Below are 16,564 nucleotides of genomic sequence, written 5' to 3'. Positions count from 1 at the left end.
CTAAACCATTTCCCAAAATGTAATATTGAATCATTCAAACATCGGAATAGTCAACCTAAGCCTCAAAAAATAAACTCCCTCTCAGTTTTTAAGAAATATTTAAAAGATAACCTTTAAGTGCGATTTCAGCTTGATTCTCCAATATCAAATGTCTCCGATGTCAATTTCAATTATTATGGTCTATTGTATACTCCCTTCTTTCTAATGATGTGCGCAGTTAATTATATTTTTGTTTATATCTCACTTCAACTATTCTATCATGATATGTATGTATATTTTTCTCATGTTAATTTTACTGTGTATAATAAGATATATTTTGATTGTTTTTTTTAATATGCACTACCCCAAGGGAGGGCCATGCATTTCAGGTTGATTGGGCATTGTTAATAGATTATTAAATAAATAGTTAAATATATTACGTGTCCATATCCGCAACTAATCTTTTTGGGCATTTTATTTAACGGTAATGAAAATTTTGCTCATTCTAAATTGTTACTTATTTCAAAAAAAGTAGACACATTTTGAATCAATTTTTAGTGATATTCGTGGTGATGGATGAAGCCGTAGGGGGTGGGGTTGCTGTATTGCAGGGGAGTTGATTAGCTATTGTGTATTAGACATTATTTTGAGAGGACGCGATCAGTGTATAGCGTCGGAGCAAGAAAATTTTCGAATTTGAATTGTACAACGTGATTTTAGAGCACTCGACCACATGTATATGGAATTCTGCATTATTCAGAGCCAACATTATCTAGTTTTTCTTTATTTGTGGTCGGTTTTTTTTTTTTTGGGGGGGGGGGTTAGTCTCCAAAGCCCCCATTCTAGAACCGCGCCTGCTTTATAAACCCAGTACAATATGGCAATATTTGAGCCAAGTTGACTTCCAGCCGGAGTTCTCAGGTCTAGCTATCTCGACCCCCTGACTATACATAAAACCTCCATCTGTATATATCAAGAAGCAATTGAACACAAATCGGGAGTAACTCTTTGGTCTCATACCATTTTGGCCTTACTGTGGTAATACCATCTCGCATATAATAGGCTTTCTTCATTTTATCTCCATATATTACAAATGACAGTTCTAGCCTTGCTCAATAGTCGATACCGCCCGTGTTTTGAATGTGGGGGTGGGGCCCTATGTACTGTATAGACAGCATGCGTGGTCGCTTCTGCTGTGAACGTCTAGGCCTCAGTACACACAGCGAATACTCGTCGTATATTTCACCAGAAAATACCCTTGTCAATGCACCGAAAACCAATCCTATGGATATATAAATAGACAAAATTTTCCTCAAATAACGACAAAACCATGTTCAGAACAGTCGATGAAAAGATAAATAGAAAGGAAGATTCCCGAATATGATGCGGCGTTATACCAATTTGAGAAAATTTCTCCAAATGTAGTATTATGAACATATAGTAGAAAGGGTCGCTCCGTTTACTACATAAGATTCATCCGCGGAAGAGCAGAAATATGAAATAGAGCTAATAGATATGAAATATATGATATATACATCCTTTCCTGTATATATTTTAAATAAATGACTCATTAAAAGCATATTTATGCCTATTTCTATTCAGTAGAAAAATTTCCATAAAGATTGGGGATCTACATTTTATCATTTAAATCTCCCTGTTTTGGAGGTCACATAGAGTGAAAAGGCATTCAATATGGCGGCATCATCAGTAGACAAGTAATCGTGATGAAAATATTCAAACCCTTTGTTTCTATTAATGGGCATCAAACCCCGCCTGATATCCACCTGCAAAAGTGCCACCACTGTAAGTTCTTTGATTTTGTTTAAGAATTTGTTGAAAATATTTTTAATATATTGTTCGTTTTGCATGTTCATGCAGGTAAATTCCATCGTTTTAATTAACAAATTACACGTCCGCTTGGCCGGGCTTTAGTTTGAGTTTGAGCGTGCAGACAGTTTTTCAGCTTGGCATTCATTGTTTTAACCTCAACTCACTAACCTGGAATTCTGGATTGGGTGGATATGATTTAGAATTCGGAAAGCAGGCATACTAAATAATTCTATTTTATATTAGGCCTAGGCCTACATGACTTGAGAATGCAATTACCAAATACCAGATTACATTTGGAAATGGAATAATGAACAGACTTAACCTACAATACAAATACAATAACATTCTTGGCAGTGGCTTTAGTTTGGATTTGAAATGCAAAATAATGAAGAATTGGGCTGAGATTTTACAGATAATAATAATATGCATATTTGAGCTGAAATTGAAGTGGATGGAGGCAGAGTACATGATGTAGCTCAGTTGGTGAGACTGAGAGTGCATGTTTTATAGATTGTAGATCTCAACGTGCGTGATCGATCGAGGGTTTGAGTAGGCCTAGTCCCTCTAACCAAAAAATCTGATGCTACGGTATTACTATAGCATTGTGTGATACTAGCGTGCCTCACCACTGTATTGAGTGCAGGTATGAATGCTGTTGGAAAACACACGGTTCATCGGAAAGGATGCAAATGTTGGTCTTGGGTAGCTAGTATAGTAGAGTCACGACCTAGATCTAGGTTCATCAAGATCTATGCATGGTAAAACCAATAGACCTCTAGTACACTATTCTTCAAAGAGTACCGTAAGGGCACTAGTATTCAACCCGTTTGGAGAGTTTCCTCAAATATAGAATTTACCTGAATTTTAGACCCATCTTATTTCCAAGAGCAAATGCTGGTTATTCTTTTTCCGTTATTTTTTTCTTCAACCAGTCAACTGTGTGCGCGGGCGATTTAATTATATGGCGATGGTTTTTGGCACTAGTAGTCAATCCGTTGGCACTAGTATTCAATCTAGCGATGAAAGATGGCCCTGTCTCTCAATCTGCCCTTGTCCCTTCTGACTATGGACTAGACCATTTGAGACGAGACCAAACGGAATTAATCAAAGCCAGAGACTGACATAGATCTAATTTAGCAATCTAAACCCTTTTGAGATTTGCTATGTATCCTCACTAGGTTGAATACTTGTGCCATTCAGTGCAAAAAGCCATCGCCGCATAAATTTGATCCTCCACGCATACAGTCGACAGATTGATAAAGAAAATACTGGCAACAGATTACCCTGGAAATAACAAAGCCATGAAATTAAGATAAATTCCCTATTTCTAGATAATTTTCGGGAATATGTCAAAATCTTTGAATTATGCCTGGTTGAATACTAGTGCCCATACGGTAGGGTGTTCACTAACCCAGGGAGTTCACTAACCCAGGGTGTTCACTAACCCATGGAGCTCCAGCCCGCTTTTCGCTGGCCGGAGCCCGGGAGTCCATCGTGCATTTAGACATAGACACGGGAGGGTAGATTGTGGTCTCAATAACTTGGAAAAAATTGTGAAAACAGAAATTATGCACTTAACACGATTATATGGATGAAGGTCTATCATGTGGCAGTATCCTGACAATGAGGCACAGACTGGAACCTCAAAGAACCTGAAAAGTTCTCTCCTACCCCAGTCTTGACCAGCCATTTTGTTATGAATTTCGACAGAATTAGGAGAGGTATCACGACAGAACTTTTCGTTTTTTTGAGGTTCCTGTCTGTGCCTCGATGTCAGGATACTGCCACACAATAGACCATCCATATAATCATGGTAAGTGCACTTGACGCTACACTGCTACCATCTGGCCTGTGGAGAATCTACAGGTAGGACTATGGTATGCCAATGCTGTATAGAGCACACACTCTAAAAAATCATTGAAATATCACTTTTGTGACCAAAATTACTAATTTTCATACAGTTTTAATTTATTTATCATTAGTAATGTGGGAATAATTTTTGTATTCACCAGAGCGCTCAAAAACTTGAATTTTGGGCATATTTTTGTGTACGCCCTCTATTGGTGGAAAGTAATGTGGCAAGAAAAGTTTTAATTAAGAAAAAATGATATAAAGTATCAAATTTAAATAAGAGCCAAGCAGTATGAATTAACAGGTCTAATGGAAACTGTCAGTGTAAAAAAATCAAGCATTTGCCCCAAAGAAAAAGAGAAAATAAGCCAAACATTGCCACCCTTATTTTGTCACACATGGAGATATAACTGAGAACAAGGTTATATTATAACCTTGTTCATTGAATGAGTGGGTAAGTCAAGGCTCCACATTAACTTTTTTTGGTGGTGGCCCGTTCGGGCCACCAAAACCTTCAAATAATTTTTTTTGGTGGCCCATTAGTAAAGTTTGGTGGCCCGAAAAATATAAAGAAAAACATTAATTAAAAATGAATAAAACAAACTGAAATATTCTGCAGTCACTACCACGTACCACTATTCTTTGTACATCTTGTATATAAATCGTGCTTGCTGTTATTTTACTTTGCTTATTTTGTGGTAATATATAAATTGTTCTACAATGTATCATTGTGAATATGAAATGATTGAAAGAGAATAAAAGAATTGTGTTGCTCCCAGGTTGTGTGGACTTTTAATCTCCGTATAGACACACACTCATAATGGTAAAGTAAATAAATAGTGCATATAGCAAACTCAGATTGATTTACAAAACAATGATTTTTCCTTCCTTTTTGATCGTAAAACCTAAATGCAGGCCCCAAATCCAGTTTATTTTCTCTTTTCCAGCATATTATAGCAGGAGAAAATCACAGAAAATATGCTGCAGAATTAGAACAATGTATAAAAGGGGGAAATAAACAAAAATAATTTTTAGAATAGTATATTGAAAAAAAAGCAAAAATTGTAAAAATGAATAAGTGAAATAAGACCAAAAAAATGAAGAAGAAACAAAGAACAGGAAAAAAATTGAGAAAAAAAAGAAAATGTAAGAAAAATGAATAAGACAAAATTATCAGAAAAAATGGGGAAAATTATCATTATTCAGTAGAAACATGTTCTTTAATCAGGCATATTCAATGGGAAGGGGTATAAATGGTTTAATCACTGTAAAAAAATGACAGAAAAAAAATAAGAAAAGGCAAGTTATCTGGAAAAAACAGTGAGAATATTCCTTCCCTATATTTGACAAAATGATGGAAAAAATTCACATTTCATATCAATAAAATGCCTTCCCAAAGTATTTACTTCCTTAAGAGTGGTTTAAGAAGTCATTTATAAACAAGAAAGAAAGAAGCTTTGAAAATAACCAAATATCAACATACATACAAATGCACATGTGGGACTGTGATGTACTCACCTATGTGTATTTATGCATTTGGAAATCGGTCTTTTTGAGTCAAAAGAGAAGTCATAATTCCTCCTTTTAATGCTTGCAAATTATCAGGTTTCAGTAATATGGACAGTAGAAGGGCATTTCATTGGTGTAAAATGTGACTTTGACGTAGATTTTCAAAGTTCTGGGGAAGATTTCTTAGCAGTAACATTTCGCATCGCAGCTCCCTGAGTCTGGTCTGAATAGTCTGCTAGTGCACAGCCAGCTGCAGTGGTTTCACGCATGCAAAGCTCAGCCAGCAGACAGCCGGCACGGTCGGCCGAATAGCATACAGTAGGCCTACATACTGTCATGACTGTGCAATATGTATGTGTGTGTGTATTTGTGTGTAGATTAACAAAAAAGGCGCATTACGAATTGACTTGCAATTTGCTGTAGAAAGTTGATAAATGCATGCAAAATCGGGAGAAAAATTGCGCTACTTTGAAAATTATTGGTTGCCCGATTCGGGCCACCAAAACTTAACATTTTTCAATAATGGTTGCCCGAGATGAATTTTTGGTGGCCCCGGGCCACCGGGCCACCGCTAATGTCGAGCCTTGGGTAAGTGCATAATATCTGTTTTCACAATTTTCTTTCCAAGTTATTGAGACCACAATCTACCCTAGTCCCGTGTCTGTCTAAATGCACGGTAGACTCCTGGGCTCCAGGGAGCTCCTTGGGTTAGGTGTTCACCTGGTGTATTGCACCTGCTGGTCCTGGCAAAATTCATATCAAGTCTATCTTGATGTTTATCTGCCATAATAGTCAATATAATGATTGTGGGCATTAACGGAAAGACAAGACAGACAAGACCAATATGAGAACGTGTCCAGCTAATAGAACATGACGATCAACCCTTTTCACATGCTGATCTAGACTCTAATCTATCTAGCCTAGTTCTAGATCTAAATCTAATATTTTATTTCAACATGCTTGAATTAATGAATTCACAGGACTCTGGAGTCCTTCAAAATAAAAAATCACTTAAAAGGGCAAATAGTAGTATGGTAAGCAGGGTTTCTTCAATTACTTAATTGTAATTGAAGAAATGTTCAATTGCAATTTACTTTTCAATGAATTTACTTTTTTTCCAATTACAGTTAGGCCTACCATTTTGTCAATTACGATTTCAATTACTTTCTATAAAGTCATAAATGATATACAGAATGGTTTCTGTATGAACTAGCAGACAGTACTAGCACCACCTGTTTCAACATAATTCTAAGTTACAGAGAAAGTTGAGAAACTGACAAGATGCAGGTAATATATGTATGATGTAAAGAGCACAGATTTTGCCTATTACATGTAGAATCTCAACACTCTTGATGCTGAAGCACTTGACATGAAAAACGTCAAGAAATTAGATCATAAATTAAGTAAGTTTATTGTAAAGTAAATTGAATGTGATTAAAAGTACCATAATTGATGTCAATTACTTTTAAAAAAGAAAAAAAATACTTTCCCTTTCAAAATTTCAATTACAAAATTACAATTACTCAAAAAATGTAATTAATTACATAATTGATCAATTACCTTGTAATTGAGCCCCCTGATGGTAAGGTCCCCTAAGAAAGCACAGTGCCCCTTGTCAGTTGTCTGGGCACTCCTAAATCTGCGCAATTCTAGTAAACTAAAGAAGATGCACGATGACCACAAACTTTACATACATAGAAAGATGTTCATTAAAAGATGTGACTCTAAATGGTGGAAAAATAATGAATTTCTGGCATTTTATGTGGCGACCTCAAAATGCAGCTGCCGCCATTCCCATCAAAGTCCCTGAATCATGTGTAAAGTGAATGGGTGCGCAGACATGGGCACCAATATTTTGTTAAATCTGAAAATGACTGGCAGAGGTTTTTCTTTCCAAAAATTCATTTCTTTCAAGTTTGTATGAGATTTTTTGCAGAGTACACTTATTCATTTAAGTATCCTACATGTATATAAAGGGACATTATCAACTTAAATGAAATGATGAAAATTCACATTATCATAAGTTAAATAATTCAGGTGTGCAGACATGGGGCCCCTCTTCATATTTATATTACATGTACCTGTTTTTCAAGAAAGTTGGTGGGGCTAGCAAGCCTGCATATATGACAAGGCAAGGTCTAAAGTACTTCAATTTCAGGTCAAATTTGCAGATACAGTATGCTGGAGAGTCAATCATCTACAATTCAGGGGGTCTCCATAGGCCATGTCTGAGCACTTAAAATTTTAACTTCAGATTAAACATGTTTTCCTTTTTAGTCCACAAAAATTCAGTTGATAGTGTTCCTTATATTTTTATTAGTGAGTGTAAAAAAAGAAAATTTGAGAGAAATATGGTTATATGAATTTCTTGGAAAAAAACCTTGGCCAATCATTTCAAGATTGAACAATAAGTGATGCATGTCTGCGCACCCATTCACTGTACAGGGATTTTAATAAGAAAGGCTGCATTTCAAATTTCCACTATTTTGAATCAGATTTTTTAATGAATATCTGTCTCGTTGTATTGCAGTTGTAAAATTAGACCTGTCTCTCTGTCAGGGATATACACTGTATGTATGCTCGGCTGAGACTTTCCGCGGTATCCCCTCCGTCAGTAGACTAATGTCTGCCATATGGCTTGTAATAGTTGGGGTTTGTCTATGGAGAAAATCATGAGCTAGTGCATTCTCCTTGATTACTGTTTGATTTTTCCTTTTGATGGGTGAAAAAGGGTGCAAGAATGAAAACAAAATAATGAATATTTATTACTCATTCAGCTTACCACCTTTCCGTAATATATGCTGGGAAATACGATACCATATATATGATACCATACAGTACGATATTAAATTGGACAACGCTGACATTGAAGTGGTCGCTACAACAAAATTTTTAGGTCTGATAGTAGACAACAATTTATCTTGGAAAACACATTTATTTTATATGCCGTACAATTTCACACAATATTGGTGGTATAAATAAGGTCAAGTTTTTTCTTCCAACTTCTTCCCTAAAAATGCTTTATTCAACATTAATTTTACCCTATAAAATGCGGGATAATTGTCTGGGGAAATACACATATATCATATCTAGAACAAATATTACTTTTACAGAAAAAAGGCATTGCGCGTTATTTTTAATATGTCCTGGAGATCCCACACAGACCAATTGTTTATTGACAATAAAATCTTAAAAGTAAAAACATTATATCAGTATAACTTGGGTAAATTTATGTATCAATTAAATAATATGCTACCATTAATCTTTGATTCTTCATTTAACAAAAACAAAACTATCCATAAATACCATACGCGTCAATCCGACGAATTTCATTTTCCTTTACCCCTGACAATTCTCGCCAAATCTATCTTCACTTTCGAAGGCCCTCGACTTTGGGGCACTCTTAATAATACTATCAAAGATTACCCAAGCCTAAATTCTTTAAAATTTAAGTTGAAAAAGTTTCTCCAAGATACTCGTTAGTTTATTTAACTCTTCACCACTCATACATTATATTTTATCTATACAGACATGCTGAAACGGAATTTGAGATTTTCTGAAACGGAAAAGGCAATTTTTAGAAACGGAAAATCACTGTCCCTAGAAATATGATATTTTTTGTTTTCCTATGTTGATCCGTAATATTAGCTGTGCTTGTGAGTGTTGGGTCAAGAATCTGGAGACCATTGATCATAGGAATATGTTATAGGAGGCTGCATCCTACAAGCTTCGCTTTTTAGCAGCTTCCTCCGTTTCCTACCTGTTATCTTGATTATTATACATAATAAGTTTCTTTGTTTTATTGATTATAATTATATCAAGATGTATGTAACAAAACTATTGTAAATGTAAATGATTGTTGGAAATGGAAAAATAAATGAAATGAAAATACTGAATTTTTATGACAAGCTTACATGGTCAGGTTCTTTCTTTGAAGTTTGATCGTTTTTCGTCATGTTTGTAATACAGATTGAGTGTATGAACGCTCCATCAATGTTAATGTTACCATTTTCAGTTTGTGAACTTAAAATGGGGAACCTCACTGTACATCCAAAATTTATTGATAATGATATTGCATTCTATACAGGTCTAACGTTTGTAAAGTTCATCTTCTCAATGAATTCAAGCAGTTGATCTTGAACTTTTTCAATATTTGGTCATGTCATGTAGTAAAAGTAGATCTGTGCAAGTTAAAACCTTAAAGGTCTAAATAAAAATGTTACAAATTTAAAAGAATACAAGAATATTGTCATTTTTTCTAAAGACAGAAAAAGTTGAAATTCATGTTTGCTGACTTACCAGTGATAAAGTTTTCAACTGGGCAGTCACATATTCATTGTATCTACAGAAAAAAAATTGATGATAAACTATTATGATGCCCCTGAAAGTGTACATAAGACATGTAGATCTAGCTTGAATGTACATGTACTGTAGGTCTAATTAGGTGGTCTGTCTACGACAGATCACCTATTGATTTCGTCAGAATTTTCTTTCTTTATTTATTTCTTTATTCATGGTACCTATTTTTTGTCGCCAACTTTTCTCGAAATTGGCTGAATCAATTTTGCTGATTTTTTCGTCATATATAGAATCTATCATAGAGACGGCAAAATAAGCTTTTCAAGGTCATATGGTCATGATGACGTCATCTACGCGCCATTTTGTAAAATTCTTCATTTGATCATATCTTCATTATCAATTGTCAAAAATTAACAATATTTACATGACATTAACTTCATGTCAAGTGTCAAAGGTCAATGTCATCAAAGGTCATGTAGAGGTCATGACGCGCGCGTACGCGCGCGTCAATTAAAAAAATCGTCCAAATGACCTATAAATTTTTTTGGGTACGTTTCAGGTCATTTTAAGCATTTCAAAAATTTGCGCGCGCGCACATATGCGCGCGCGTTTCCGCGCGTTACACCTTAACGCAACGCAGAAAAACCGTTTCTTTAATATCATTGCATTGCTAATAAAATTCTGAGCAATTTGATACCTTGATCAACCTTCTACAACCATTAATAACGAAATTAACACCCGTTAAACTTTGCAGCACGTGTGCGCGCGAGCTCTCACTATAGGCCATATATGGGCAAAAACATGCCTATTGTAAATTCACTGTAGCTCTTTAAAAAGTCCGTTGACCCCCAATTTTTTTTTCATATATCGATAGAGTATTAATTGTAAATTTGATTTCATGTCACCATTGTCCCTAAATTATATTGTACGTCATCAAATTTATGCAAATTTGGCTGTAACTTCTCGAATATAGATCATTTTTCGCCCAGATTTCAATATGTTGTAGTTTATAATGTACTCTTTCTCCTTAGTTAACATGAATATTCGTTTTGAGAAACGCATCATTGCGTAAAACAGCGATGAAAAGAGGCATGTCATTTTTCCTCATTTTGCGTGTAATCTCTATGGGACATGACTTTTTCCCAAAACTAGATTCGACATTCCTCTATTTCGTGAGCCATATCTCCATTTTTTCTTGTCAGCTTTCCTTGAGCTTTTCACATGTTGTAGCTGAGATTCTGGGCTATCGGAAGTGTGCCCTCCATTTTTTTATCAGATGCCGGGATCATGCCCGTATTTCACTTGCAAAATTGGAATTGTAATTTTTAAAATTGCTTACGTGTAATCTCTATGGGGAATATCGTGGCTCAATGGATAACGCATTTGACTTGCTTTCTCGAGGGCGGAGGTTCGATTCCTGGGGTAGAAAAGATGATTTTTTTTTCATTTTTTTTTCTTTTTGCCACCTCTTACATGATCCTTTATGATAATTAAAAGGTATGAAAGTTAAAATTTAGCAAGATAAAACAGATTATAATTGTTTTTTTCATATCACATGTATTTTGTGTGTAATCTCTATGGGACATGACTTTTTCTCAAAACTAGATTCGACATTCCTCTATTTCGTGAGCCATATCTCCATTTCTTTTTGTCAGTTTTGCCGGAGCTTTTAATATGTTATAGCTGAGATTCTGGGCTTTCGGTAATGTGCCCTCCACTTTTTGATCAGATGCCGGGATCATGCCCGTTTTTCACTTGCAATATTGGAATTGTAATTCTCAAAATTGCTTACGTGTAAAGTCTATGGGAAACATTAATAATCACATTGAGCAATGGTCAAAATTTATTCTTAGGATGTCTAGAATCAAGATTATCAATCATATCTAAATTATTCATTTTATACATTAGCCGACTCTGAATGAAAAATCATGACAGACCACCTAATTCGTCCGCATGACGAATTAAATTCTAGTTTTCCATTTATAATTAATTGAATATCTATAAAAAGAAGTGTAAAACAAGTTGCATGCATTTTCAGTGCTTTAATATTGGTACTGGTAATTGGTATTTTGCTTTTTTTTTGAGGTATGGGCTTGTTTCACTTCAGATCATATACATACATGTATAGGCCTATATACTAACAGCTTCACACGATAAAGCAGCAATGGCCAAATAATGGGCAATAAAAGAAATCACAGAAATATAGTCAACATATCTATGGGTTTCTGTCTGATGTTAATATTATTTTGAAATAATGATTGTTTTTTAGTATTCTGGGAAACAAGAAATAATGAAACATTTCTAGTTTCCTACATACATGTACAGGGGTGAATTTCCTCCAATTTAAATCCAATTTCCAATTTTTTTTTCCCAGCAAGGCATACAAGTTTTTCCTTCATTTTTGCCCAATTTTGAAAATCCAAGCTTTTTTCCGATTTTTTTTCTGATTTGGTATTTTTAGTGCTACCATACATACAGTATTGCACCGTGTAGCTCTAATAATTGGTAAGTTCAGCACCCCAGTAATTCAGACCGTACCCTTGAGCTCGCTGCATGCATGCCAGCTACCTGGGCCGCGGCGGCCGGGCTCTCGTTCGTTCGTGGGTCGCAGTACGAATATGGTCGATTGGTAATCTTGTGAGTTTTCTTTCAAGAGGAATTTGGGCAGTTGCAGGCATCAAACTATGATTAGCAGGTTAAGGCGAAAGTAGAGGTATCAGGTAAAAATTCACATTGTGTAGTGTTCTTGTTTACATGTACAATACATGTGGTTAAAACTCTAGGTATGCACAACAATTGCACCCTTTAAAGTCCCAAAATGCAAAAAGTCCCTACCATGGGAGATAAACTCCTTCCACACCCCCCCCCCCCCCCCCGTCGCTTCGCTCCCTTGGGCTTGGTTGCTATGCTTCCTCGCTTAAGTAAGTATGTCTATTTTTTTTTTCAAGAGTGAATATCACCCCTATACATGTACATATCTATCGCATTTGTATACATGTTCTCTATCAACATGACATTGGAGAATTTGGGCCAGTGAGTAGGGTAATTTGCTATTTTTAAAGCATATTTTATGAAACAGACTTGGTATTATGTAGTTTATTGCCTGTCCATTTCCGATATTGTCTTTCTGGACCTAATCTATAAAATAGCAAAGTTATATGCCATACCTGCATCTCTCTTATTTTACATTTCATTCTGATTTTTTAAATGGATTTTCTAAAATAATTTTACTTTTCTTTATTTATTAATTTTTTTCATGGACATGACCTACATGTACATGTATAATGATTAGTAGCCCCATGCACTAATATCTAGTGATGTAAATGTAGGTACATGTACATCACCAATAAGGGTACACATTACTGTACTGTATGCCTACATGTAGTACATGTAGGCCTACTAGAGAGTACTTTCAAATGTTGGTTGTTTTATTAGTCTTTTGAACTATTTACTTTATTTTTTTATGATTTCTGTTGCACTTTGATCATAAGATATCAGAAATTTGTATACTCTGTATAAGAAAAATGTAAAAGAAGAGGGTAAATTTGATTTTTTAAGATAAGAAATCGAGTATTACATGTACATGTAGTGTATGACATTAAGAATTTCATTGATATTACATGTATATAGGAAAGTAGTGCATTTGAACTCCCCTTGGAATCATTTCGTACATCCTTGTGATTTCAGGTCTTCACTAAACATATGTACAGAATATGCATATTCAGCTCCCATACTTTAATATTCATTCCATAGCCCATGTATAATTAATGTAATTTCTCACAGCTATTTATTTTGGATTTCCCTTTGAATTTGGGGGATTTCCCTAAATTTGCATTGATTACGTGCACATACAATGTACATGTAGGCTAACAGTTGATTTTGTTTTAATGGTTTGTCATGATTGGGATCATCCTGAAGGGTCTTACTTACAGTATGTACATGTAGCAGAGTGAGACTACATGTATAAGGGGCCGCTTTTCCGACAGAGGCGCTAACATCAAATCTTAACCGAAGGTTAAGTTTTTGAAATGATACATGTAGCTTAACTTCAAAAGTGTGTGGACCTAGTTCGTGAAACTTGGACATAAGGTTAATCAAGTATTACTGAACATCTTAAATGAGTTTCAGGTCGCATGACAAAGGTCAAAGGCCATTTAGAGTCAATGAACTTAGACCATGTTGGGGGAATCTTCTGAAATGAATTTTTTAACGAAAATATTATTTGTACAGTATTACCAGTAATCATGAAAGCGAAGTTGCTCAGTCGGTAAAGTGTTTGTCCGTCGAACCTAAGATCGTGGGTTTGAGTCCACCCCGGACGGATGACTGAAGCCAGTGCATTGTGTGCAAACATCTCTCCCCTGTTTCATACATGCAGGCTATGTTACAGTGCAAAATTCTCCATCCCTCGGACAGGACGTTAAATGGAGGCCCTGTGTAGAGGAGTGTCACCACCTTTGCACGTTAAGAACCCACTGTATTATTCGAATAGCAGTAGGGGGAAACCCCGGTGTAGTGGTCCACCTGCATTCCCCCAACCAGTTACATGTACATGTACAATGTATATTGGGAGGAGAGACCTGCGGGTCACAGTTCTGTGTGCGCGCCCTCATAGGCGACCCAGATTGGCTGGCTCCTCCAAAAATGCACCTTTGAATGTCTTTGACAGATATATGGCGCTATACAAATATATAAATGCTGTGCATCATCATCATCAATTCATCATCACTTTACCACTTGTTTGATATAATAAATTGGTGCAGAAATATTCTAACATTGCTATTATTGCTTGACCTTTCTTTCTTAATCTCATTTTGTACTGTATCTTCTGCTTTTCTAAACTTCTTAAATGTACATGCTCACTTATTGGTACATATGTTTGGAATTTAAACATGTTTATGCTAAATCAATGTGCTTAATATGCTGATATTATATATAAAGAAATCCTCTTTTTCATTGTGATTTATTCTCAATTTCCTCTGCTCGTATATTATCAATAATAGATATTGTCTCATCGGCCTCTATCCAAGCCCTTTCCACCGCCCTCTCGCATCACACCTACTCTGCCATTACCATGCTGCTCTACTAAATATTTAAGCTCTCTCTACTGGTCCACTAACCATATACTGGAGCTGATAATATTATGTCAGGTGAGATTGTGTTGTGTGTACAAAACTTTGTGTCCTTTGAATTCAAGTTCAGATTTTTTTCATATTCCACATCAAATTTGACTGTAAAAGTTGCAATAAATGCTGAGAAATAAGAGGATGAATGAAAATCACAAACTTGAAGAGCTGATGGAAATTATACAAGATGAAGTATTTATTAGTGTACATGTATTTTTGTATACATGTATACAATATAATGCACCACAGATTACCCCAGGGTATCATAGTACCCTTGGTACCACGTTCAATTCTCATGGAGACATTGCTTCGCTTTAGTTTGGCTTCACTGTAATTTTGATGTGGACTGAACTGAACTTAGCAGCCCAAATCATGCAAACATGCAGGAGACTAACTGGTGAGCTGCCACAGGAAGAGCTTACGGTCGCTAACTTCAGTCCAACTAAATCAAACAAAGTACAGAATATTCACCTCTCTAGACTCTGAAAATTGTTTTATGATGCTGCACACCATGAAAGTCTACATGTGAGACTATGGTATTTACTGAGTGTATATAAAACAATCTTTCAGAGTCAAGAAAGAGGTGAAAATTTCTTCTTTTAGTAGTTTCCAACTAGAACAATCTCAAGCAAAATAGATGGCCATTCAAGAATAGAAAGATGTAAAATGTGAAATATTAGCAACTATTCGGGAAGTTTTTCCCCTAGGCCCTAAACGGTTGTCAAAATATTTAAACATTAATGCTTCTACTAACGGTCTTTTGAATGACGTTTTGATTTAGCCCTACATGTAATTTAAACATACTTCTTATTCAAATCGCTGTAGCGATTCCCTACATGTATGTGACCTTGCCCTACATTAAGGTGTATTACCATGAAAACAAAAATTGACAAATACATGTAGGACATAATCATAAACTGTTGAACAGCAGGGAAAAAATTCCATGGGAGATAATCATAAGATTGCAGCTTTCTGACTTTCTGTTCACTTATTATTCCACTTCACAAGTACATGTACATGTAGATCATTATCATATCGACCTACATAATTCAACGCTGAAAATTGAACAGAAACACTGCAAAAATCATAAAAATTGGATGAAAAATAAAGCTTAATAGACATTTCAAAATTTTGCATCTTTCAGTTAATCCTTTGAGATATGATTTACAAAGTGTATAATACCCGGTATGTAAGGTGAATTTTTTGGTGGATTTTTTTTTTTTTTACAAGGGAAACCTGTTTTACACAAATGTATGAAAATACATACGTGTACAGTCCGACCTCTCTTATCTGGCCTCCCCTTATCCGGATCTCTCTATTATCCGGACGCACACTTGCCGAGATTTTTTTTTTATCCAATCTAGTACGTGAGGAAATGAAATTTCAATCTAAACTCAATCCTATACGTTAACTCACTTTTATATATTACATATATTTCCCAATATAGTCAACCTACAACAGAATTATTTTTCATGAAAATATCTCACCCAAATTACCAAAAGAACTTAGGCATGATAATTTCCAGTAAATCAGGGTGCAGCGCAAACATTTCATCACGTTTTAAACAACACATGTGTTGCTAGCTAATGTTAGGCCTCAATACGGACAGCGCCATCTATCATGTTTGAGCCTACAGTCAGTGTAACAATGGTTGACATTGCGAAGCTGTGATACCCGCCGCGATGATCTAATTGTAAAACTTGGTTTCATTGCGTCATTCTCTTTCTTTCAAGGTATGCTCGATTTATACCTCAGTCAGTTTAGCAGGTAAATTATCGAAGATTTTTGGCCATCGATAGATTTCATTTCCGTAAAAACACTGCCTATAATTTGCACTGACAATGCAGTGAATTCTGTCTGTACGCCCTCTACAATAGTGTAGCTACAATGTACCACCGTTGACCTGGGGAGGCAGCCGGCAGTGCAGCTGCATGTATTTAATATTGGGTCTCCCAGATCCGGATAAATCC

The 16,564-nt window shown here is 35.5% G+C and overlaps 1 protein-coding gene across 1 annotated transcript in view; it reads left to right on the top strand.

The window, feature by feature from the left end:
• Positions 1-1,637: 1,637 nt before the first annotated feature.
• Positions 1,638-16,564, top strand: part of LOC121411136 (histone-lysine N-methyltransferase 2C-like) — an 82,351-nt gene continuing 67,424 nt past the window's right edge. The window contains 2 exon segments of the mRNA XM_041603668.1: positions 1,638-1,782; positions 14,472-14,618. Of these exon segments, the coding sequence (XP_041459602.1) occupies positions 14,612-14,618 (7 nt within the window). The 5' untranslated portion in view covers positions 1,638-1,782; positions 14,472-14,611.

This window comes from Lytechinus variegatus, chromosome 3 (genome assembly GCF_018143015.1).
Source record: "Lytechinus variegatus isolate NC3 chromosome 3, Lvar_3.0, whole genome shotgun sequence".
Classification (NCBI taxonomy): Eukaryota; Metazoa; Echinodermata; class Echinoidea; order Temnopleuroida; family Toxopneustidae; genus Lytechinus; species Lytechinus variegatus.
The sequence above is the reverse complement of the archived record's forward strand: the minus strand, read 5'-3'. Positions and strand labels throughout refer to the sequence as shown.